The 24,986-nt window shown below is 40.0% G+C and overlaps 1 protein-coding gene across 1 annotated transcript; it reads left to right on the top strand.

The window, feature by feature from the left end:
- Positions 1–412: 412 nt before the first annotated feature.
- On the top strand, positions 413–23,843 carry nkd1 (NKD inhibitor of WNT signaling pathway 1). The gene is made up of 11 exons (XM_057338761.1): positions 413–496; positions 1,058–1,830; positions 1,931–1,963; positions 2,137–2,276; positions 15,048–15,105; positions 16,741–16,844; positions 17,204–17,299; positions 17,786–17,933; positions 19,177–19,258; positions 19,483–19,610; positions 19,804–23,843. The coding sequence occupies exons 2-11, from the start codon at positions 1,806–1,808 to the stop codon at positions 20,310–20,312; spliced, it is 1,323 nt and encodes a 440-aa protein (XP_057194744.1). The 5' UTR covers positions 413–496; positions 1,058–1,805; the 3' UTR covers positions 20,313–23,843.
- The last annotated feature ends 1,143 nt before the right edge of the window (positions 23,844–24,986 follow it).

Below are 24,986 nucleotides of genomic sequence, written 5' to 3'. Positions count from 1 at the left end.
GAAACTTTCTATGTAGGGCCCACCAACACAGGAACGGCAAGAAGTGTGATTAGATTATTTTCTGCAAGTTTGTACAAATGGCACAAGAGAAAAACCCTTTAAGAAACAATTAATAGACTGTATTGTTAAGTAAAAGCCATTACAATGAGTTAATGCCAGTATCTCCCTTCCCCCATATCATGTACACACACACACACAACCTCCTACTCATGCAAGCTTCAAAGGCGATGATGGGAAAAGCCATCTCTCCACTGGCCGCTTCAAAGCACAGGAAGTGTGTCAAAGCGACTAGCCGGCTGGTTCCCAGCCCTTGCGTGTGTGTTAGTGTGTGAGCAAGTGAGAGAGAAGAAAATATGTGTGAGCAGGGTATAATAACATGCTCATCTCTGTGCGTGTATATATGCATGTTTCTGGGAGGTTCAAAGCCAGACAGAATCCTCCGCTATGAGAGACAGGATGTGAAATGTGCTGTGGCGTTGATGCCCTACTCATGTTTGTGAGTTTTGTTTGAGGTTTTCCTTGACCACGGGTCCGTAACTTGTTCTGGAAAAAATAACTTTTATGTATTTTATGTATAGTAGATGGTGATGCATTAACCTCACTTTCCTTTCCCAGACCCAGCCTCATTCAACTTTAATGCAAGTCTTTAAGGATTTCAGTTGACTAGCCTAAAGAATGTCTGGCTTCTAATTTTGCCTGGCGCTTTATGTACATTGTATACATACACTTTGCTTATGGCTAAATAACATTTAACATTTACTGTATAACATTTACTGACTGAATACTTTACATACTTAATAGGTACAGAATTGCAAGAAATATACAGAGATCTTTATTACTGTATTACTTAAGTGCATCTTTTTTATAATGAACTACATGGAATACAAGTCATAGTTTCCCCAAAAGTACTGGGATTCCTAAATGCATCACTGCACCACAGGCATCTGCTGTGAGTGTTTTGCAGAGATCAATGTAAACTGGACTGACTGACCTATGCTCCTGGTTTATATGTGATATGACTTCTGTTCTTTTTCTCTCATGGTGGTGTTACCTGCAGCTGTGTGACCTGTGTCAAGCTGTTATTTTAGAGATTGTAAGTCACCCTTTGGTGTGTGACAGACAGACAGATAGATAGTCAATCGATCATGTTTTGTTTTATCACTTTTATAACCTCTTCTTACCTGATCCGTACCTCACAAACCGGTTTCCCCAAAATTGCTGCGTCGGGCAAACAGAGCAACGCTTTGAAAGTGCCCCGGTGTTTACGTTTGTCGAGAAAATCAACCTATTAATGACTTTTTGTATCCATATGAATCTGGGACAGAAACAGGTTATTTTAACATCGAACTAAAATCACCTTTCTTTCAGCTTTACAAACTGAGCGCACAGGGAAGTTTATAGCTCATCCACACAATCGTAATTTACTGTTTAATGTCATTCATCCCTTGTACAAACCAGCGATTGCTGTGCGCTCCGCTGGACGTGTTTAGCTGACGTCCCGCTCATAGCGCCCGCGGGGGCTCGTGCTGCTCTTTTTATATTTGGAGACTCCAAAAGAATCCCGCGTCCCTTTCATGTGCCGCCTCGGTCCAATCAAACAGAGGGAGAGGCGGCCTGTGCGAGGCGTCAATCACGCTCGCTGAACGCCTGTAGTCCGCTAAAGCCGCAGATCACTCGATCACTCCACCGCTGCTAGATGCGTACGCGACCAGCGCGCTTTTCTTTACGGACGCTCTGAAATATCGCATTCTTTCGGAATTGTTATTCGTTTCTGATGTTTCACTATTGCTCACCGATGCAGAGAAATGGGTAAACTTCACTCCAAACATGGTAAGATGGAAACTCGGTGTTTTAAAGCCACTCTTTGATTTCAAAGCTGTTGTGATGTACTTCGACTAATCTTTCCACACGACGCTTTTCTTTTCTAAAGCTGCTATTTGTAAAGCGAGGGAGAGCCCTGAAGGTGAGTAGACATTATTATTACGAACGATATCTAGATAACTAATGATTCGCGAATAAAACAATGCGATTTGATACACCTTTAAACGCTTGGCGTAAAGAGTTAGGAAGTAAAGTTCAACATTTCAGCCGGTTGCTTTTAAGAAGGTGTCAAATGCATTTTCTTTGCTGTTTTAGGCGATAGTTTTGTAGTTAACGCATGTTTGGCGAGGAAAGGATTGGATGACTGGATGGTTAAGCAGAAGTATTACTGCTCGACTTCTCGTGTAGATCAACAGGACTGCCAGCAGAAAAATACATGCGGACTTTCTCCACGGGTACGTAATCCATTTAATAAATTTATCACACTTGCACGTTCGAGGTATGAGGATTTTGGACCTTGTGAAAGTTGGACTAAGTGAATTTGAGCATGGGTTCTCATTTAATTGAGTTTATATTGTGCAGGGCTAAACCGTTTGGGTGATAAATTAGTTATTGATTGGAAGAAATGTCTCGGATGTGATTATGTATTCATGTAAGGTTTGTCAGATTAGAGTTTGTATTTAACCAACAAAAATGGTTTTTTGTGGGATTAAGGAGCGACATCTTCTAGATTCTAGATAAAACTCTCTTTGTATAAATTTAAGTTTATTCAGTTATAAAGGTGATTTAAAGGTATTTGTTTTAAATAGGCTATAGCCTATTCGTGTCGCATGTCGTCGTTTCCCGCTTTTGCGGGCCACACGCGCTTCTAGACCACCCAATTGACTTAAAACCAGCACTTTTGTCGTGCCATTGTTTTCTGGACAATAGTTAAGTCTTTGGAAACAGTCTGTAGTTTGAGCGCAACTATAAAAGGCAGAGGTTTTTCAAGCAGTGATTAAAGGAGAAACATTCTGTGAATGCATGTTTCCCCGACACCCTTTAATGATGTCTGTTAAAACGCTCTGCGCACTTTGAGCTGCTTCCTTTGAAGCCAGGGGAGGAGATTTTTGTTGTTATTTCTTTGAACAGGGGAAATGTCAAGTTTACGAAGATTTTCAGTTTGTTTACTTTTAACGGGCACATCATTTTGAGGTCAAACATCAACAGGCAAATAAATACATTTGGTATATTAAAGGCAGCTCATATATTATTCGAGCATATATATATTATTTTGTTTAGCTTTTTCCTTTAATCAATGAAGCTGCGTGTTTCTAACGGGAATTTTCCCAGCCAGTAAAACAGCAGTCATGTTTAGACAAAAGGCACGTCAACTTTTTCTCTGGCGGCTCACATGGGTAAATGGTTTATTTGAACGTGGTGGGAAGAACTGTGTGAGGGCTAGGAACAGATGCAAGTTCTCTCTGTAGGTAATAGATCACGGCGGCTTGAAAGCATTGCAGGCTGACAGGCTGGTGACAGCGCTGTATTGTGAAGTCAAGAGAGGGGTGGAGGGACAGTCTGTCTCAGATTTGGCATCCTGGTAAACGCATAAGAGCACTGTCGTTTTGAAGAAGAGAAATGCTCTGGAAATACCTTGGCGTAAGCCTCTTTTGGTCAAGAGCTGTTGCAAAGGACTTTGAGGGTTGGAGAGATACGGAGAGATGTGGAGAGTGACAGAAAGAGAGGAAATCCAGAAGGCCGTCTCAAACAGCAGGAGCTTGCAACCGCAACTTCTTAAAACCCAGTCTTCAAATGTGGACATGCAAACACAAACCTTTATCTGACTCAGACACCCTGAGAGTTTGCAGAAATATTGCACTGTGAAAATTGCATTTCATTTATTTTCTCACTCTAGGTCAGCAGTTGCTTCGCACGCATAATGCTGCATTACAAACAAAGAAATTCTACCAAAAAGAGGAGTGGATTTTTAGATACTAGGGAAAAATGAGCTTGGAAGCATGGTGCTTTCTTGGGTCAAAGTTCACACAGTTTAAAGTTTATGACTTTTTTCACTCTCTGCTGTGAAATGTGGGCTTTATTGTTACTGGAAAGATCATATAGTACTAAGCAACAGTCACAAAGTCTGAAATGGCTTCATAAATACAACCTGCCTTTTATTGATGACTTTTTGACCGTTAATTTCTTTTTTTCTTAATTACGTCACCACACTTGCCTTCAATTGAGAGAGATATTCCCTGTGATGCTCTAATGAAGATCAGTACTGAGTGTATGCGATATTTCCAAGCTGGTGTGAAATTATTTGGGCAGGATTCTTGCTGTGAGAGCATTAGGCCTTTAAAGCAATTATGACTTTACAGGACTGTTTTTTATTAAATAAATATTTGAAAAGTGTGTGCGTTTAATGGTTTTAGGAGTGTTGTGGAAACAAAAGAATGAAGAAGAGGAAAGGTGTTCCAACCATAAATATTTATTTGGAGGTATTTGCTTTGTTTTGACACAACAAAGCGTCTCCAGGACAATTTAATATTTTATAGAGTGATGAAATTTGAGGCTGATTCAGCTGGAGGGATTTTTGCATCTTTGTGTTAGTTCTCTCTCTTTCATTTTAGATTGCAAGCGAACCATTTGAGAATGATTTCAAACGTTCTGTTTATTATTCCAATGAGAAATATCGAATGGATCAGAGCGTGTCTTGATTGAAAACATGTGTTGTTTTTTTCTGTTTTATTCATTTGCTTTTGTTATGGTTTTGATTTTTCACTCCAGCTACCACCTCTTTGGCTTCTCTTCAAAGTTTTTTGCATATAACTAAAAACTGATGGTATAAAAACAGATTGTCAGAAATAATTAAAATGTAAGACAAGTTAGAAAGAGGAGCAATACGCCCTTTTCACATGACGTCACACATCTTCCGTTCTGCCGCGAAGCAGTGTATCGTTACTTCCGCTAGCACTCCAGTTCATAAGGTGGCGGTAATGCACCTATAAGCTGTTTTGCCAACCGCCAGTAAAACTCAAGAAGAAGAAGTTACTTTTGCTAGTGCCTCAGTATGGATTTTACCAAGTCCCTTGCACATCTGCCACAAATACGGCTAGATGATGTACAACGTCTTGCAGACAAATTTTCGCCAACGACAAGATCAAAGCTAGAGAAAGGATACAAATTCTTCGTTGAACACTACCTGTTTGATTATGAAGGTAAGTGTTTTATTTTCTTTTTGTGTTAGCGAAGGTGCTAGGATAAGTACTTGAATACGTGTTCTGTCAGTTTTTTTTCACTGTTGTTAAATTCCAGCGCGACGGCAAAACGGAAGTTCTTCTTGTTTGTTGCAAGACGGATGTTATGATACACTGCTTTGCGAAAAGGCGGAAGTTAAGTGACGTCATTGTGAAAAGGGCCTATTGAGTGCTTGCTGTATAAGAAGAATGACCTCATTCGCTGAACATGAAGAAGTTCATACCTCACTCTTAAACGTATAGGCTGATAAAAACTAATAGAGGCTACCTGGAGAGTTATTTATTTATAGCATGTGTTTAATTCGGACTGTTGTGTGTGTGTCTGTGTTGTAAATGGGGTTCAGATGGTGTGGACAATGGGGAGCCTGAGTCAGGAATCTGTTTGATGAGTTTGTTTGTGTTGTGTTAGGTTAACTGGCTGTCCCACACAAGACTTTCTTATGTAGTTCTTATTATTACCAGCCCGGCTTGCATTGGTCCCGTAGCTGATATTACGCTGCCAGTTCTACTTGAGAAAAAGTGTGCGGGTTGGAGTTATGGCTTAGCGGTTAGCGTGTGTTTTCTGATATTTCTGTGGTGGTGCTTATGCGGGTGATGGGGGTTTGATTCCTCTACAAAAGCGGCAAAAAACAGCCTTTACTGGTCATACTGGATCCCATTACTAAGCTGACCACTTCAGTATCATTTAAGCTTAATGAGACTAGACGTTTTTATCCAGTGGCCACACTGCTTTGATATAAAGCTGCTCTCAATCATTGAGCTCTAAAACCAGACAGAATTACACTATCAAAGAAGATACTTAACATCATAGCTCTAAAATCAGTCTGTATCAAAGTGCCAAGACCAGACGATATTACTGCTTTGAAATATGGCTTTATCAGAGCTCTAAAACCAGTTAGCACTTCAGCTCTAAACAAGGGCAATACCACCACGCTAAAACCAGACTATATTTGTTTTGGAAACTTCACTACAGCTTAAAAGAAGCCAGTAGGTCAGCTATAAAACCAGGCTCTATATCACGACTTTGAAACCAGTCTGTGTGTAATATCAAAAGACTGAACCACTTAAACACTTTGAAGCCTAGATCAAATAGAGCCCTCTAATTCTAAAAATAAATTTTGAAGGAATTGGAGAACTTTTGGGGGAATATTTTTGGATAACGCTTATACACGACTACTTAGATATAAACCCTTACCGACAACACACACGCACAGACACACATTCGACTTGCCTCAGATGTTTTCTCACTGTAGCACAAAGAATGACAGTATGCACTTTTTTCCTTCACTTTGTTTCTCGTATTCCCTTCCCTGTATCCAAAGTATTTCTTTCACTTTAAGCTTCAAGTGCAGTTGTCACACACTTACCCTTAGACTTCTTAGACTTTTTCTGTTCAGGATGTCAGGTTCACCATCTCTCTCCAGGGTGGTTGAGAAAGGATGACAGAAAGAGATTGAAGGACAGAGGGTGGGCGAGGAAAGAGAAGACTATGTTTTTTTCTTTCTGTTAAAGAGAAAGAAAGAGAAGAGGGTGCCTCTGGGGAGCGGGAGATCAATTGGCTCCAGTATGGCTGCTGAGGGGTTCCCATGAGATGGGAGAGAAGAAAGGGAAAGGGAGGAGGGGAGAAAGAGGGAGAAAGAGGAGGTGGATCTTCCAGGACAGAAAGAGTGAGACCTGCAGGTGGCTGCTCTTTCACTCCATTAAGTGTCTTATTGTTTAATGTTTCGTAACTGGTATAGTTGCCATTGGTAGAGTAGTGATTGTTAAAACTGTATTTGAGCTGTACGTGATGAATTTAGGTGAATAGTCTGTCTAGAAAATGCAGCACATGCACTACCTCGGTGTTGTGAACCTTAAAGGGATAGTTCACCCAAAAATAGAAATTCCGTCATCATTTACTTACCCTCTTGTCATTTCAAACCTGACCGCAGAACATACAAGATACAGTATTTTTAAAACATTTGGTAACTGAACAGCGCCGATACCCATTCACTTCTATTGTATGGGCACAAAACTGATGCAAGTGAATGGGTGCCGGTTAACATCATTCTTCAAAATATCTTCTTTTGTGTTCTGGTTTGTAACTTCAAACTTTTCAGGCTACACAGAACGTATGAAAACCATCTTTTCTGAATGTTTGGGATTCATCTCAGTTGTAGGTGTTTAAACTGTTCACCCTGTGTTGTATGTGTTTTTCCTTTAGACTATGAGTAATGCAACAGCAGTACACTGTGCATTTGAGTGTGCATGTGTAAAAATAGTGTTCAGGTATGCGTGGCATAGGGGTGTGCTGGGGGCTGAAACAGTGCCTGGATTAGTGCATCTGAGTGGGAGAAAGCGTGTGTTTGTGGTGCATTAAAGCACGTCTGTCCGGATGTGCTCTAGAGATCAAAGTGTGTGGTGGGAATGTGTGGACCAAGTTGCTGGGATTAACAGCTGAGAATTGGGCTCTGTTTTGCCAAATTTCCCTAAATACAGACACGCATCCACTAGCCGCAGAGCTCAGTAAAGTGTTGTAGCGTCTTCAAAACCCGTATTTATTCAGCTGCTCTGACACATTTATGTTTGTTTCCCTCTTTTAAAGGGTGAGATGTAGTTACTCATTTGAGTGAACATGTGAATCCTTTAAGTGGTAGTTTTGCCGTGCACACATGATTGAAATCAAGCTCTAGTCTACTAGAGTATCAAACACTGATCTGTCACCGTTACAGTTAAAAATAAACCAAAGATCAAGTTTTAATTTGTAGTTTATTTTTTCCTTTCATCAGCTGTTAGCTCATCATCAATCTGTAAATAAAACTACAGTAACAAGAGAGCAGAATGTCTATTTCTATTTGTAAACATGTTTAATTCATGTCACTGTCTTTCTGTGTTTAGAGTAGACATCTTATGAAAAAGTCATAATGAAGGATTTGGTAACTCCCGTCTTGCCTGTATGACAAATCTCCAGCTCTCTGTTAGTCTGGTGTTTTAAGTCTTTTGGAGGGGAACAGACTGGAGTTTCAAACACAATGTTTGAAAAGTCTTTTCTCTGTATTTGGGGCAGTTTAGTTATTCCTTTTCTCAGCTTTTAAAGAGAAAGGAAAACGGGAAATGGAGAGAGGGTAAAGAAGAGATCACCTAAGGGGAACAGAGAGAACAAACGGAAACACTGCTTCATTTTCAGTGCTTCAAAGCTCTCTCTCTCTCCTGGTGTGTCTAGTAAAAAGAGTGTAGACTAGCCTCACTAGCACTATATGTTTGCTTCATTTTATCTTTCAAACTTCATTGTATCTCTCATTCACTCTTCTTGTTATTGAATGCTTTGTTTTGTAATGCTTGTGTGAAATATATGTAACAAGGTCTCTAGGCAAGGAAGGAAGGAGGCGGGAACCGGCGAACATTTAACACACTTTAATCAAAAATAAACAAACAATAACACGGAAGTAAAAGACTGGCAGCCACCTCACGGTCGACTGCCGGCCACACAAACATAAATAAAACTTAACACTTCCGGGCCCGGTCCTCTCTCGTCGGCAGTCCCGTCGCTCGTCCTCTTATGCTCCCTAGCTCCCCGTGAGGCATGCGGGACCTGTGCGCGTACAGCTGATACTCATTATCACTCACGCCACCGGCCCCGCCTTCCTGCCCCACTGCTCTCGTCCCGCCTTCCTCGCTACAATAGACTACCGCAGACATGACATATTTTTGTATACAAGAGTTATCATTTTAGCACTTTCTGTTTAATTGCCCCAAAGTTTATGGTTTTTTTTATGGGTTTTTGGTAAATTTCCTGAAATAAGGTCTGTGGCTAACAAAACCTCTAAATATTTTCACATTTTAATCTATGACATAAAAGCACACCACTTATAACCCCCTTGTGATTTTTAAAGCTTTGTGTCTTAAATACTGCGGTTGCTAACAAGTTACTAAAAGCAACTACATCCTCAATGTCATCATGCATAAATCTCACAAATAATGCAACATGGGCACAAATCTAGATGAAAACGTAGATGATGATTTATTGATTAATTCACAGAGTAATTACTTACCAGGCAACATTTTTTAATAAAGTTTGAAGAAGTTAGCGGAGACTTGGTGGTGGTGACGTTGATATCAAGCGACCGTAGTGTAATCTGTTTATAGCCTCGTGTTAGCTTTTTTATTCTGGCGATTATATTTAGGCTTCAAAAGTAACAAATGTTGTGATAATTTGTACAGATTATCTTGATAGACAAAATGTGTAAACATTATAAACCCGTGTTAATCACAGATCTTATTTTTTGTGATCTTCCTAATTTCTATGGGAAAATGCATAGGCTTTTGGTTGAGGGAACCAGTCAGGCGCTAACTGGCCTACAAAAATACATCATTCATGTACCACTCTGTTGCTTTAATATAGAAAGAGACCAAGTGTGTGTGTTTAGGTATGTGTTTTACTATGGACAGTGTATGAGGTAATGTGTAAGGAAATGTTTGCAATGTTAATCTCATCTAAGAAATTACTATACAGTCACTGACATACAGAAACCCCCCAACCCAAGTACCTTCCACCTAACAAGGACGATATAAAAAGGCTTGGCAGTACAGATACGAATGGGCACTTGTTTCCCTTACAATTTGACAGTCAGTAATAACTGGTATTAAAGAGTGTTTCGCTCACTGCTGAGCACAATTTATCCCCAGACCACCAATCTGTATACCAGACAGGGGTGATTTCTCAGGACACCTATTTCAGTGATGCCTGAGAGCAGTTTGCAGAGCACAAGCTGAGTGGTGCCACACCGGAATGTGTGTTTTTTTGTTAGATTTCTGTAGGTTGAGCTCAGTTTTTTCCACTCAATTTCCTGCTGAGGTAATGGCTCTAACAGCTCTTTTTGTGTCATCTAAACAACCACCAGACTGATGGTGGGTGTGGCTCTCATAGCCTTGACAGTGACCAATGAGCTCCTTCTTCTCACCTCCAAGTAAATGCTGATATACTGTTATAAGCCATATTGTCCTATATTGTGGTTTGTTACAGGAGCACCCTATGAATTGCATCCTTTTTTGTGTTTAGTTTGTGTGGTTATTTCTAATTGTTGTATGTTTTTTATTTACAAGTGATTGTGACTAGTTTTATTAATGTAACTAGATTAATTGCATTTGCGATTAAATCGCGATGTGATGCGATTAACTATGGGGATGTACAGTTTGATACGACCCTGCTCCGAGCTGACCAGTACCATCTCAAAAGCATTAAAAATGCATGGAAAATGCGCGCCACGCGGCTTTCTCCAAAAGTCCTCGGGACGGAAGCTTGCTCTCTCGTGGTTACTGCCTGCAATTAGATTATTTTTCAAAATCGTTCAGCCCTAATTGTGACCAACCCACAAGGTTTTTGCAACAATATTATATCATGATATCTCAACTTTTACAGAGTAGTTTGAATTGGTTACTCAATCACTAAAATTTTATGAAATATAAACTTATATAAATAATATACAAATATTACACAAATATTGTTACTTATACAAATATTGACTTATTGACCAATCAGAAAGTTGCTTTGTGACCCAGGGTGAATGATAGCAGGACCACTACTGCCCACTCAAAAGATTCATAAGTAGCTAAACTAAAACGTAACCAATGTCTCAATATAACAAGTGTTTCATGCTGATGTTCTAGTAGTACAGGTTAGCGTGCAATGCTGACATTCCAGTAGTTCAGGTTATCTGGGATGTCTCTTTTGCTCATTATATAGTATGGGGTGCTTATGTAGGTCACTGAACTACACACTCTTTCATCCTTACATGTAGGAAAGTAGGCCTATGTACTGGGGGGAGTGCTCATTTTTGGATTGGTCGTCTTGTTAGCGCGGACTCGTCAGCTGTGCCCTCAGCACAGGGGGCCAAGCATATACGTACTGTAGATCCCTCTCGTGAGACCAGAGAGCATGTAACTGTATACACTTAAGCAAGATGAACAGACGCAGCAGATTAAAAAGGAATTTAGTTGCTTTTTCCGTCGGAGTGCATGCAGATAGTTTATTGTCTCTCCGGTGAAATATGGCACCTGCAGGTGCATGTGGCTTAAACTGTTCTAAAAACAGAGCACTTCTGGTTGGATGCAGTTCTCAGCGTTGCCTTAATATGATTAAGTCTGTGGTTTGAGTGAGAACCGAAGGTGACAGACAGAGGAAGAGGTAGCGAGACACTCTTAATTAGGTTTTCATGGGTTAGATGAAGTTCCAAGGCTGTGGCCTAGCAAGGGGTTGGCGACTGATCATGCCTAACTGAGAGTGCGTGTTTTATGCGTATGTTTGAGCGCGCTTGGCGCTTGATCATGCAGAACTGTCATCAGCTGTGTAAATTGTTCGTCGGCCCTTGTGGCGTGGCGAGCAGACAGAAAACACAGACACGGAGTAGTGTGGGACTTTCCACAACACAGTTTATTTACTCCCACACTCGCATACTTCTTAATGTACATGCAGACATGCAAATGCACATTCCTATCGTAATGACATTTTAACAAGCTATAATATATCCATAATTGAATTCAGACACATTTGACCTTGTCTGGGGATGAGAATTCCCCCTGGATATCTCTCTGTAGTCTTCCCTGTGTGGCTTTTGGTCACTTACATTAAAATGTGTGTCATATGAAAAATGATTTAATAGAACTGAGGGAACTGCTCACTTTGGCTTGACCCAGCGTGTTGCCAATGTGCCCTTTGGAGCTCGATCCCGTAAAAGTAGCGTGACATTTTGCAATTGCCAGAGATGCCTGTCTTGCGCACATGTACACACAGACTTATAAAAACACCGCAGATGGAATGCAAGAACGCTTCCTTTGTAAACAGCTCTTCGCTTTGCTTCTCCCTCCCGTTGTTACCGCTCCTTTAATTAACTTTTATGCTTTCATATTGAAAGATTCATGTACTTCCACTGATCACAGCTTTAACAAATACACAGTGGGTGTCTGATGCGTGTGCATGTGTTTTGGCAGGCAAGTAATGTTGCCCTGTGTTCTGTGGGCATGTATTTGTAGAAAAGCACTAAAAGTTCTCTTCTCCCCTGTTTTGGCTGGTGTTGAAACAGACAGATCTGCTTGCTTTTCCGCAGAGTGTGAAACATGGTGTCTGGAAAAGAGTTTCTGGTTGCTGGCACAGATTAAGTGAAGCCCTTGTTTGCATTTCATGATGCTCGTGAGGCAATAGACCCACAGCAGAAACGCCATTGTTCCATCTGTTCCAGCATTTATAAACACTGCGAAACACAGGCTGGAGAAACAAATCTAGCTCATTTGACAAGACGGTCTCACAGATGTTGTTTATTCTTTGTTTAAAATGTCACTCACAAGACTTCATCTGTGAAATGAGAAAATAAGGCTTTTAATCAAACGCCTATTTTCGCACGCAAACTCAGAAACCAGTTTTTCTGTCTTATTAGTTTTCAATCACGCTATAAATGGTGCTCACTTACTATACATTTGAGAGTGGCCTCAAGCACATAGCCCCCCTCACGCACACACTCAACCAGACTGAGTTTATAGATCCCTCTTCAGCCCCTCATTACACTGCTGAAGAGAGATCAGCCACTATTGATCACACTCTCCACGGACAATTAGCCTCTGGTGTTTTCTGAAAACCGGACAAAAACAAGACATTGTTTCACAAAAATATGTCCTGTTGTACCAGCTCACTGTAATGGAGTGTGTTTGTGTGTCATGATGGAGTTATTGCTATATAACACTTCAGTTTGCTTTATGCGTGTAGTGTGTGTTTTACCAAAGAATGGGGCGGGGGTCTTGTGAGGCTCTTGCCAGCTTTTGTACATGCGCAAAAACATCGAAAAAGCTGATTTTTAGCTCAATTTAAACCAAAGTTATGGTACAGTCCATATCGGGTTTAATTACCGATTCGAAATATGCAACTTAATTGTGATTTTTGCCAGCGATTTTAGAAATATCTGCCTTCCAGCATTCAAAGAGAAAGGACTTTGTTTTGCTATGATGTAAATAACTGCCCAGAGGCGTTGCAAACATGGCCGCCGAGTGGCACAACTTCCATTAAAGAAAGATTTTTGGTTGTGGCACAACTTCCATTAAAGAAAGATTTTTGGTTGTGTAGCTTGATAATTGCATTGTTTTCTTTGAAGAAGGACCTAAAAATAGTGGGTTAATTTCACCTCTTATTCCACTTATATGGTCATCTTTAAATAATGACTTTGATCTGGGTTTTTTAATCATTTGTAATCCTTGTTTGTGTTGGTTCACCTTGTTTATGTTTTGTTTCCTTTTTGTGTTCTCATTGTCTTTTTGTTATATGCTCTTGTTTTCCTTCATGCATTGTGAAGCATTTTTGGGTGCTATATTTTATTGTTTACGTTGTTGTTTGGACTGTGTGAGACGACTGTAGCAGACCGAGAGGGGGTAGAGACAGTTGGGGGTGGAATAAGCTAGAAGGGTGATGATTTGTTGGTGCATGTGACTGAGGCAGGGGACCAGAGCTTTTTAAGGGTGTCTGAGAGGGGCTGACAGACGCCATAGTGATTGTGCTAAACGTCTAAAGGTGAAGTTCAGGGATTAGTGAGTTTCTCACAGCCCTCAATGTCTTGTGGAAGAAAACACAGCAAAATATAAATACTTACTCAGGCAAATGCAGCACACTCATTTGAAAGGGCCAAGTAGCGCTATTCCAGCGTTTTAGATGAACTTGACCTTGAATGATAGAAAATTAAAGCAAAATACTCTGAGAACCGCCTGGCGTCCGGTTCACTGTTTCATCCAAATGAGAAGCAGTCATATTTATAACACAGCACATCCATCATTCAGACAACACATAATTAGCACATTCCCCTACCGTGCTGTCGGCTAACCTCTTGAGCATGATGGTAAATGTGTGTTTGTGTGCACGGCAGTATATGGCTCGAGGCACTACAGTAAGACATTAGTGTGGCTGTCTAGTGTAGATGAAGACAAAGCAGTCCCTTATAGGCACAAACAAGATACACACACACACAGCTGCAGACTGCCAATGAGATTGCAGGGTCAGTCTTTGGGCACGAGAAATGTATTCTCAGTAATACGCTGACAGAGACAGTAGGATAGTCGTGATGAGGATGCAGGTGTGTGAGAGAAAGTAGCGGTCTTTTGGACAGATGTTTTTGTGTGGTGAAAATAGAATGATGAATCATTGTAGATGTGACACTTCTCATTGATTACTTATGCTTACAACAATAAATGATAGAAGAATTAATCTCAGGGTGACGTTAACTCAAAATCACCTTTCAATGAGCAAGAGGTCTCTGGGTCAAATATGTTTCGGGGTACTTGATGAATGATGCCTTCTTTCTGGATGTTGTTGTGCTGCAAAGGGTCAGCATGTAGGGTATGCACACCTGCTGTAGTCTAAATTATGGTATGTGCTAGACAGGCTCTCATTTCTCATACGGCCTCTATTGCTCTTCACTTTTCTCATTCCTTTCCTGTGATGTCATCTGTTCAGTATGGTTACCTTGTATTGGGCTTGTGGTCAAGTGGTTCCTGCACATGCTTAAGACATTGGAGCTCTGGTGCTCATGTGAAAAATGTAGGTTCAATTCCAGACTGTTATATATGTTTATTTGTTGTTTTGGATTCTGCTGCGGTTTAGTTTCACACTTTTCTGTATCAAAATTAGTATTGTTTTGACTTCAGTTTTATAAATATTAATTTAATATTTTGAATTAGCTTTTATAATTGCAATGTTTCTTAAATATTTGTTATTAATTAATAACAAAGTAATGTAATAGTTGTGTTTGCCTTTGTCATTGTATTATTCTTTTCTTTTTATTTTGCTGTACGAGTTGAATTTGTTGAGTTTTTTTTTATTACATTAAAACAACATTTATCATTTTTATTCAGTTTTTCAAATAATATTTATATCAATACTTTGTTTGATTTTAATTAACAGAAATGTTTTAATGCTTGTAGTAACATATTACATTTTCCTTTTAAATAACCCAAATTCTCTCTCTGTCTCTGCAGGAGCCATTGGATGAAGGTTACGCTGAAGGTATCAGTGATGAACACTATCGTTTAGAAGGTAAAAACCTCTCACCATCTCACATATCCCTCGCATCACAGTTATCTCCTAATTTTAGCTTTAATCACTGGCCTGTCTACTTATGCACAGTTGATGGTACCATGATAATACGTTTGCAACGTTTTTCAAGGTATAAATGACTTAGCAGTTATTCATAAGGTTTTAAAGTTGATATTCCATGTCACATCTTTGTAGTGGGAAAATCTGAACGGGGATCACGTTTCTTATCTAGTACAAAGAAAAATTTACTTTTTAGGAGGCCGGGATGTGCCTATTTCACTGCAATTTAATCTGAACTAAACTAAACACTCCGCTTGAGCGATTAAACACTCACCTGAACTCCAGGTGAACCTTCAGATTGAAAGCAACATTTGGGCCAACGGCAAGCTATTTTTTTGTGGTGCATAGCGTGGTTTTAAAGCTCTATCACTGGTTCAGTTTTGCTGGTTTTGCTGTCTCACCACTCAGTTGGGAAGGCCTTTGACTATTGCTATGTGGCGTAGCGCTTCCTTTGCGTGTGTGTGCGTTTGGTGTGTATAGTTTCTTTGTGACCAGTTTTTAGTCCTCTAGATAAACACCTCCTGTATATTGTGAGCTAGCTGGCAAGCAGGCATTGGCCCCCGGAGCTCAACGTTGCCTTTGAGATTCTGGCCCTGATCAAAAGCCCCGATCTGACGCTGTTTCCCTCCAAAAAACCTGTAAAAGCTCCCTGGGACGACTGCTCTCATCCTCTGGTGCTTTTCTTCTCTTTTTCATCCTCCCTTGCCTCTCTCTGCAGAGGGACAGGACAGGTCCTCTTTGATCTTAGTGGATCAGCAGCGGAGATGTGAATGAAGAGAGAGAGCGAGATTGAAGACACACAGAGAGAGAGAGAGAGAGAGAGAGAGAGAGAGAGACAGAGAGAGGGAGATACTGTTGTGTCTGCCTATCCTTTTGGCTCGTACAACAAACACTGTTTCAGATTTGACTTTGCTTAATTAATTAGAGATTCTGTTTTACAGACAGACTGATCCTGGGCCAAAAGGTTTGAGAATGGAACTTCAAAGCACAGGGATTTGGGGCAGGGGGGGGCGGATTTAGCCTGCAGGACCCAGTCTGATGCTGAGCCGTGTCCTCGCTGAGCTGTGTTAGATCTGCTCTCGTTTAAAACATCTCGATCTTATTACCCACAATACACATAGAGACAAACTGCCTCTGAAATTTGGGTATTGAGTTCAGGACTAATGCTGATACGACTGCCAGCGTTAGACTCGGTTTGGCTTTTCTCTGAATTTAGTTAAGGTTATCAGGCGGAAATAAGATATCAAAGATATGTTTCTAAGGTTTGGCCTTAGGTTGTGATTGTTAGTAAGGATTTTGCATGTTGACAATGTCTTGCGCTTTGCCGTGCTGTAATACTGTCTTTCAGTACAGTAAACTCTCTCCCGGACATGCGACCTATATTGAAAAATATATCCCCAATATTGGTCTGTCATTGTGGGGTTTTCAATGGCAGATTTTCAAATTATGGCTGTTGTGTTGCGTCTCGCACCATAAACATTAAACCAGAAAAAGAATTATAAGATGTGTATAAAATATAATGTATACATAATACAGTTTTTAAAAGTTCTGTCTGTTTATTTCTGTGTCCCATAGTGGCTCTGCCCCCTGAGAAGACTGAGAGCTGCAGTGTGGAAGAGAGAATGCAGGACACTGATGGGCCTGCCACTGTCGGCCAACACAAACAATTACAGTTTGAGGTCATTATAAACCACATACACATTCTCAGAACTTTAGTTAGCGTTCTCTCAAAGTTATCAAAAAAATCGATGTTGCAGTAACTTTCAAAGAGCATTTTTTCCTGCATTATGTCATTGCTAAACATTCGAAAAGCGCTATTAAATGGTATTCTTACGTTGTTAATAGAACATTTAAAAACATACAACATGAATGTTTTGACAACGTAATGAAATGATAGCTAAACATTCTTTTTCTTTCTCATTTTATTTTTGTTACCAAGGTGTTCTCCTACAAACACACCACATCTTGACGGGCGTATTGAAGCATGTGTGTATTATTCTTCTAAAACACTTGTTATCTTTTGTTGTTTATTAATCAGGAGTTGGAGTGTGCTGTATCAGTAGAAGAAGATAACAGGCAGGAGTGGACCTTTACCCTATACGACTTCGACAACAATGGCAAGGTCACGAGAGAGGTAAGACAACCAAGACCTTTGCTCAGTATGAGCATTGACTGAGAAAAGCTCCCCAACAGAACACTGTGAATGGGATGATGGAACAAACAACTACAATAAATCTTAATGACTACATAACTAGGGATTTTTAAGGTCCTACTTTGGTTTATGGAGTGTCCAAGAACAAGTTTATGTACAGAGAAGGTGTAAAAACACTATAATGCTTTGCATTTCATTGCATACATCCTAAATGATGTTTGATGTACAGTGTGTTTCATGCTCTCTGCTGTCTTCCTGCCCTGAGGCTGTGGAGACCCTAATTAACACATTATGGACATGTCTGTGCATGAATGATGAATATTGCATGATCTCGTATGGTGCGTATAGGCTTGTGCATGCAAAACACTATAATCAAGCATCTGGTAGTAATAAAGATCTTTGAGCAAAATGGAATGGAGTAATAATTGTATGCTTCCTTCTCTTTGTTCTCCTGTCTCTCTCCTCCAGGACATCACCAGTCTGCTGCACACTATATATGAGGTTGTGGACGCGTCAGTAAACCACTCCCCCAGCAGCAGTAAGACCCTCAGAGTGAAGCTCTCTGTTGCCCCAGACTCCAGCCAGAGATGGAGGAACTGCACCCAGACCAATGCAGGTACAGAGAGAATCGCAGCGGCTGATAGCTTTATTTGCATTAGTTCTGAATGCTAGTCGCATGACACATTTTCAAATCTCAGATCGAGTCTGAGCTCTTGGGTGTGGAGGATGCAGTTATCATACTATACTATAACTGTACAGCATCCCCACACCACTGCAGTCCAGTCCGAACAAGAAATATAGCTGGCTACACGTCATATTAGCTTCCATCTATAGTTTGGGTTTTCATGCTGTCATCTGCAGCGGTCAGTCTAGATTTACTGGAGTCAGTGGCAGTCAGTTGTTGTTGGAAAAACTTCCTTACAACCAAATCAGACCGTCCTCTGCACAGCACGCTTTCTCTGCTGTACTATGTTGGATGTTGTGTGTGTCTTTTGGTTGTTGCGGTAGATTTTCAAGCCTTTTCCGCTCAGGGGTCTGTATATCTGGCTGTATATTAGAGGCATATTTTAGCTTTGGTAAATACATATTACATATTATACATGGAAATATCAGATGTTAGTAGCAATATGTCTCAGCTGACCATTGCTGATTGGGTTACCCGAGATGAGTGTTAAAACCAGGTGTTTTCCATCTCTGTCTCTCCTCTTCTATTTTCTTATCTTCCATGTAAGTGCACTTCCTGTATCCTGTAATGCTATTTCATAGTTAAAATCAGGATATGTGGTAACTACGAGAGAGAGAGAGAGAGAGAGAGAGAGCGGGAGAGAGATATGGAAACTGCAATCTTATCTCTCTCTGAAAGTCTTCTCTCTTTTGCTGTTTGAAAAATAAATAGATCCACATTTAGCCGAACCTTCTTAAATGTGTTACTTGGTAAAAAAAATGTGATGGAAGAGGAAAGAACTTTGAAGAAGAACTGTTTATGTTTGTTTAGTGCTGTTATTTGGGCTATTTATACCCATCATGTTTTTAAAAGAGAAGAGTCTTTTGAAAACAGCAGCTGCCTTCATGCAAATTCACGACTGTGTGTATGTGTGTTTTTAAGATTTATATGAGGCCCGAGGTTCAAAATAGAATAAATGAAGCATTGTTGTTTTCTTTTCTTTTATAAACCTTCAAAATAAATAGAAAACAGGGAACAAAGGTTTCTTTCTTATTTTGGTTGGTCTTTAAAGCTGCTGCAGTATGTGTGCGTGTGTGTGTGTGTGTGTGTGTGTGTGTGTGTGTGTGTGTGATGCTGTGCAACTCAACTCAGCTCTCTTTGATAAAGTCTCTTTCTCTCTCTGTCTCTTTCTCAGATACTCCCCATTCCAAACATAAGGGGGAAAAGTGCATTGAATACTCCAAAACTTCAGAGAAAAAGTCGAGAGCTTTTCTCAGGTACTTGAGACACTATATCAACAGACCACATTATCTGTTCAGTCGGTTTTGTGCATTAATAACTTTCATTGCATAAAAATACATTTTGAAATATTTAATCAACGGCATTCATGTCAATAAAAAAGCTTTTAAAAAAATCAACATAAAAATGATGATGTGTTAACTTACAGATTTGTATAAATATCTTCACACAAATTATTGACAATCTGATCCTGTTGTATTAGGCGTTACCATAGTGACCACCACAACCAGCAAGGTTGCCAACGGCACTGTGTAGATGAGAACTTGGAGAGAAGAAACCATTACCTTGACCTGGCCGGCATCGAAAACTACACATCCCGCTTCGGAACAGGTGAGATCACGATCACAGAAATAAATTTTGCTGCATTGATATTTTTGCATTCGGCAGACACTTTTATCCAAAGCATACATTTTTTGTCAGTGCTTCTGTTTCCTGGGATATGAATCCACAAAACACTACAGGAACACATTTGTCTTCAAAATATAATACACAACCCTTAAAATGATTTTTGTGCTTCCTACAGCCGCTCCTGCCACAGAGCCAACGAAACCCACCCATGCAACCCGATCATCCAATCAGATGCGCTCTCACTCTCATGAACCCGAAAACGGCCACGCGTACCCCGCTTACCATCGGCGCTCACAGACCATCTCCGTGGATCCCCCAGCTGTCCTGACCCGACACACACACGCGCTCCGATCCCCCAAAACACATCGCACCCAAACCGCTCAGGCCTCCGCCAGTCGGGTGATGAGGAGAGGAGCTCCCCCTCCCCCTGTGGTGCCCAACCAGACACCTCCACACCAAAGCTCAGGACCTTACAGACGACACAAACAGAGGCCCAAAGAAGGGCCACACTATCGGGCTCTGGGGCCGACCGTGATGTCTGGTCCTGTGGTGGAGAAAGAGCATGTGAAAGATCTGCCCAGCCTGATGCTGTATGAAGGAGGACTTGCTCAGGTCGTCCAGCGGCACGAGCATCATCATCACCACGAACACCATCATCACTACCATCATTTTTATCAGTCCTGAAGAGCTGATCTGCTCACAGTCACACAGGATGTGGATAAAAAGAAACAGATGGGAAATGTAACAAATTAGTCGAATGATAAGAATTTTTTTGGCATGGCCAAGTTGAGGATGAGGAGGACAGATGGCATCACGTTTATGCTATAGTGGCAGACAGTGTGTGTCGGAGTATGTGTGAATCTGTAGATATTAACGTGTGTGAGTGTGTTGTATCTTCGAGTCTTTGAAATGAATTACGTAATAAGTAAGGGCTCTATCTCTCTCTCACTCTTTCTTTGCTTTGTCTTTCTCTCTCACTCTGTTTGACGCTCTTTTTCTCTGCCTGTCTGTCTCTCTCTCTCTCTCTCTCTCTCTCTCGCTATCTGGGTGAATCTCATGAAACCCGTCAAAACATTCTCCAGTCATATTTCTGTCGAAAATTAAAAATAGTAAAGTAAATGAAGCCAAGTTATTTAATGCTATTTTATATGATTTTTGGGTCATCATGAAACAGACTTTTCATGACTAGTTTTGTTGAGGTTCAGTCACTCTCTTTAATCTGTATGAATGGCTCAGTGTACACTGAGATTGAAATGGTGGAGTAAATGAAGAACTTGGTATATCAAACCACTTTTGAAGGAATACAATTCCTTTTTTGTAATTGTTGTGTGTGTGCGTATGCGTGAATCTGCGCATCTATGTGTGCCTATGGTGTCTTTTTTACACTTATCTTGCGTTTCCACTGAAAGACCACTTGAAAAGCACTTCTTGTGCCATTGCATTCAAGACACTTTATTTATGAAGAGCTTCTCACCGAGATCAACACCTTTATAATGCAATACAGGACACAATGTACAGAGCCAGTAAATACGCTCCAATGGTCAGAGAGCACGAGAACTTAACCGATCGACATGAAGAAATCAGAACATCATAATCAGCTGCTACCTCTAGTATCATTATGATTTTCTGTATTATTAACATAATTTTTATCATTCAGATTGTATTTTTTATTTGTCTCTATTTTAATATGCCACCAATCTGCATTGTCGTCAAGATGTACTGGATTGAAATCCATTGTAAGCTTTATTACTGATATAATTTTATTCATACTTTTTTCTATTTTTGTTTTGTTTTTCTCTGTCTAACTGTAAGCTAACTACATTGTAAGACCAGGTATCAGAGTTTATAGCGTAATTATGCGAATCATACAATATGAGATCTTAAGATTGTAGGATCTTCAGAATTTGTTTAAAAAAATAATTTATTTGAAAAAAGTATTTCTGTCGGGTTTATGTCAAGTCAAAATAGGTCTAATCAAATGTTTGGAAAAGTTTATATTGTATGACACGAAATTATACCTTATATTGTGTCTCGTATTTGTTCAGTTGTGGTTTCAGCTTTCCCATTTTCGGTTCAGTTAAGTTCTCATCTTTCCACCTTGTAAACTGTAAAGCAATTGGTGCTGTCAAGGAAAGATAGTATTTTTGGTTCTCAGGTTAATTTTAGAGGTAATATTATAATCTTATTTTACGAGAGCAGCAAAGCACCCGAGCTGTAAGGATGTTTTGACGGAGACTCACCATTGAATTTGATTTCTTTAAAGGTCCAAGAACCAACGGCTCACTCCAGCCCTTCCCCCTCCCTTTCGAAGCACTACGGTAGCTAACACAGAACTACATTTACGCATTCGGCTGACGCTTTTATTTATATTGCATTGTATTATACATTTGTTTCTGACTATATGCAATCCCCTGGGATCGAACCCATGACCTTGGCATTGCTAGTGCCATGCTCTAACCACTGAGCCACAGGAACTAAGATGTCATCATGTTTTCTCTTCTTTGCTGAAAGAGATAACGTACTTATGAAACGCTCTATATAGCAGTTTGTCGTTTATGGCTACTGTAGAAATAACATGGTGCACAGGGGATAGAAATAGCTCATACTAGGGTAATAAAAACACAATGGTTCATCATGTAATGTCTTTATACACCATAGTAAGGTATATTATATTGCATTTCTGTCAGTAGATCCTCCAAAAAATTACACATGGGACCTTTAAAGAAATCTTCATAATCCAAGAATTTGTAATAAATTAGGATGCTGTAGATAGTAGGGTTGTGCCTTTAGCTCAGTATTGGCAAAAGTGAAATGTGTTTCAAGGAAACAAGTCTGGTTTATTTGGAGTTCAAGTGTTCCTCACAGCAGTTTATAAACATTTAAATAGTACATTATGAATCTATTTTAGCTTTGATGCAATCAGAGTCACCTAAAAGGATGGAGTGAATGTGTATGTGTGTTTGTGTGTGTGGCAGCTGTCTCATTCCTTAGGGGCAGGATGACAGTATCGCCGCCTACGAGTCTCCAGTCGTCCCATAACTCACCAATACCCCACTGTCAGAAAGCGTATGCGTGCGTACTTGAAACAGGCAATTCCGAAGATTATAAGACACGTCAGCCCTTTTTTATGGTCAGATGGTGAGCAGGTGTGTGTGTTAAAACTCACACTAGTGTTTTAACAGTACAGATGTAAGTGATCCTATCACCAGTTACAAGATGCGAGGTATGACAGATGTTTTCAATCTCAGCTACATTTGTATTTTGCCATTTTTAATACACATGCATACATTTTGCTGCAATTCCTAAATTGTGGCCCCAACATAAATTAGAAATTGAGTTGCTGTAAATGAAAAGGTGTTAATAAATTGCCATTGGTTAGAATATGTCAGAATTTGAGTGGCTGTTGTTTTGCTCAGAATGGTGGAAGTGTGAGAGTATCACACTACACTTTGGAAAACCCACTAACTTCATGGTGGTCTCATCACAACTAAGTTAGGACAGTTGACCTTCTCCCAGTCTCTCCGTTGCTAACAAATGAATGTGTGGTATGGCGGTTAACACTCCCACCCCAGCCATCCCTCTCATATTCTCACTCTCATTACAGCATGAGACATTACTGCTACACCCTAGCAGTAAGCATTACTGCTTTTCATATGCACACATATGTGGACGTCACCTATACTTACCATTTCCTGACAAGATACTGAAACACTGTATTGCTGCTAAAAACCGCCTATATGGCATTATTAAATTTACTCATAATCCTTTAATATTAATTTATACTTTTCACCAGATTCTTCATTACACTTACAGATCAATAGACTGATATGTTTTAAATTGTTTAGTTGAAAAGAATCAGTCAAGGCTTGATGTAAATACAATGTGAAAAGACTGCTGTACTGTGATAGATGAGTTCTGCGCTATTTAGTATCAGCTCTTTCACATAATGCCATTCATAACATTTCATTATTTCTAATGTGCTTAGGTTAGTGACAGCACATTTCAAAGTCACAGTTTCATGGAGGAGCTTGTATATAAATAACACAACTTGCTATAGGATTTCATTCCACACCCACTACATTACAACAGATAATTTGTGACTTATCTCAATGTTTCTTGATTTTGTTTAGTTCACAGTACATAGATGAATGGAAATAATTGTTTTATTTATTTGACAGCGGACATGTGCTAAAACATCTTTCATTAAAAGCTAAACTGTTGCTTACTGACCGTGTGGTCCTGATTATTGATGTATAATGCATTTGATGTTGCATGCGTGGTGCATTTGGCCACATACTTTTGCATCCGTATGTGTGTGTGTCTTTGTTAATCTATATTGCATGTTGTGCTATTTGCCTCAGATATTTCCCACAGCTGCAGTCCAGCCCTTCTACCGCACTGCATGACTCCAATGTGACACAAATGCCTCACAGAGAGCGTGACACTGCATAATAATGTTTTCAAACACATCAACACATCAAGTCCTCCCAAGCTTTTATTAAGTTACATATTTATGTAGTGAACATAGTCTCTGCTCATCTAATTTACAGCATGTCTGACTGCTTACATGAACAAAAGGGAGATTTGCTCAGAATTAAATGACACAGACATGTTCTCTTGCATCCCATACCAAACAAAATCTGCATCCAGTGAGGTTGTTTCAACTTTTCTAAATAGAATGAAATAATGTGTGATGTCAAATGTGTTATACATATTCACATGGATAGTTCCCATGAATAGTCATTGAATTACGATTTTTTAAAACTTTTGCCCACCCCCACATACAATATCTGCCTATCCTTGTAATATAGCACACTTTTTGCTGACCCCAGTATTGTCTTCAGCAGAAGTATACACAAACATTGAACATCTGCTTTGCTCCCTCCAAGACTTCCACTTTTTCAAACACTCTTTCATCTCAAGGTACACAAAAACTTTCACAAATATGTACACACACATATGAAAGGTGACACAAGGTTGGTTGCTGGATTTATGTGATGAGTGTGTGTGTGTGGGGGGGGGATAGCCTTATCTCTGTGTCACAAAGACAGACAGAGAGCAAATGAATGATGCTACAGACTCGAGCGTGAGTGAGGAGGCTGCTTCCATATGTGTGAAGTGTGCTTTGTCTCCCGTAGATAGACACAGTGCTTTGAAGTACGAATTGGCCCAGTGGGGTGCTAGCTTCTGTCGAGAAGAGATGCTAAACACCGTGGATGTGAGGGACACGCGACTACGTGCTACACTATTACCAATACATGAGCAAAGAGGCGAAAACGCAAATCCAATGATAATGTACATCTGTTCCAGAGTATTTAGAAGCTTTGAACGTTTTTTTCTCTTTTTCTGGAGGATTAG

This window comes from Triplophysa rosa, linkage group LG1 (assembly GCF_024868665.1).
Source record: "Triplophysa rosa linkage group LG1, Trosa_1v2, whole genome shotgun sequence".
NCBI lineage: Eukaryota > Metazoa > Chordata > Actinopteri > Cypriniformes > Nemacheilidae > Triplophysa > Triplophysa rosa.
Note: the sequence above shows the minus strand (reverse complement) of the source record. Positions and strands in the feature narration are given on the sequence as shown.

What these genes read in the sequence shown, in the direction of transcription:
- nkd1 (XM_057338761.1), top strand. Translation starts at nt 1,806, where the DNA reads ATGGGTAAACTTCACTCCAAACATG. An exon ending in TAAACTTCACTCCAAACATG is followed by an intron (nt 1,831 to 1,930) that starts GTAAGATGGAAA and finishes TCTTTTCTAAAG; the next exon opens with CTGCTATTTGTAAAGCGAGG. An exon ending in CATGCGGACTTTCTCCACGG is followed by an intron (nt 2,277 to 15,047) that starts GTACGTAATCCA and finishes CTGTCTCTGCAG; the next exon opens with GAGCCATTGGATGAAGGTTA.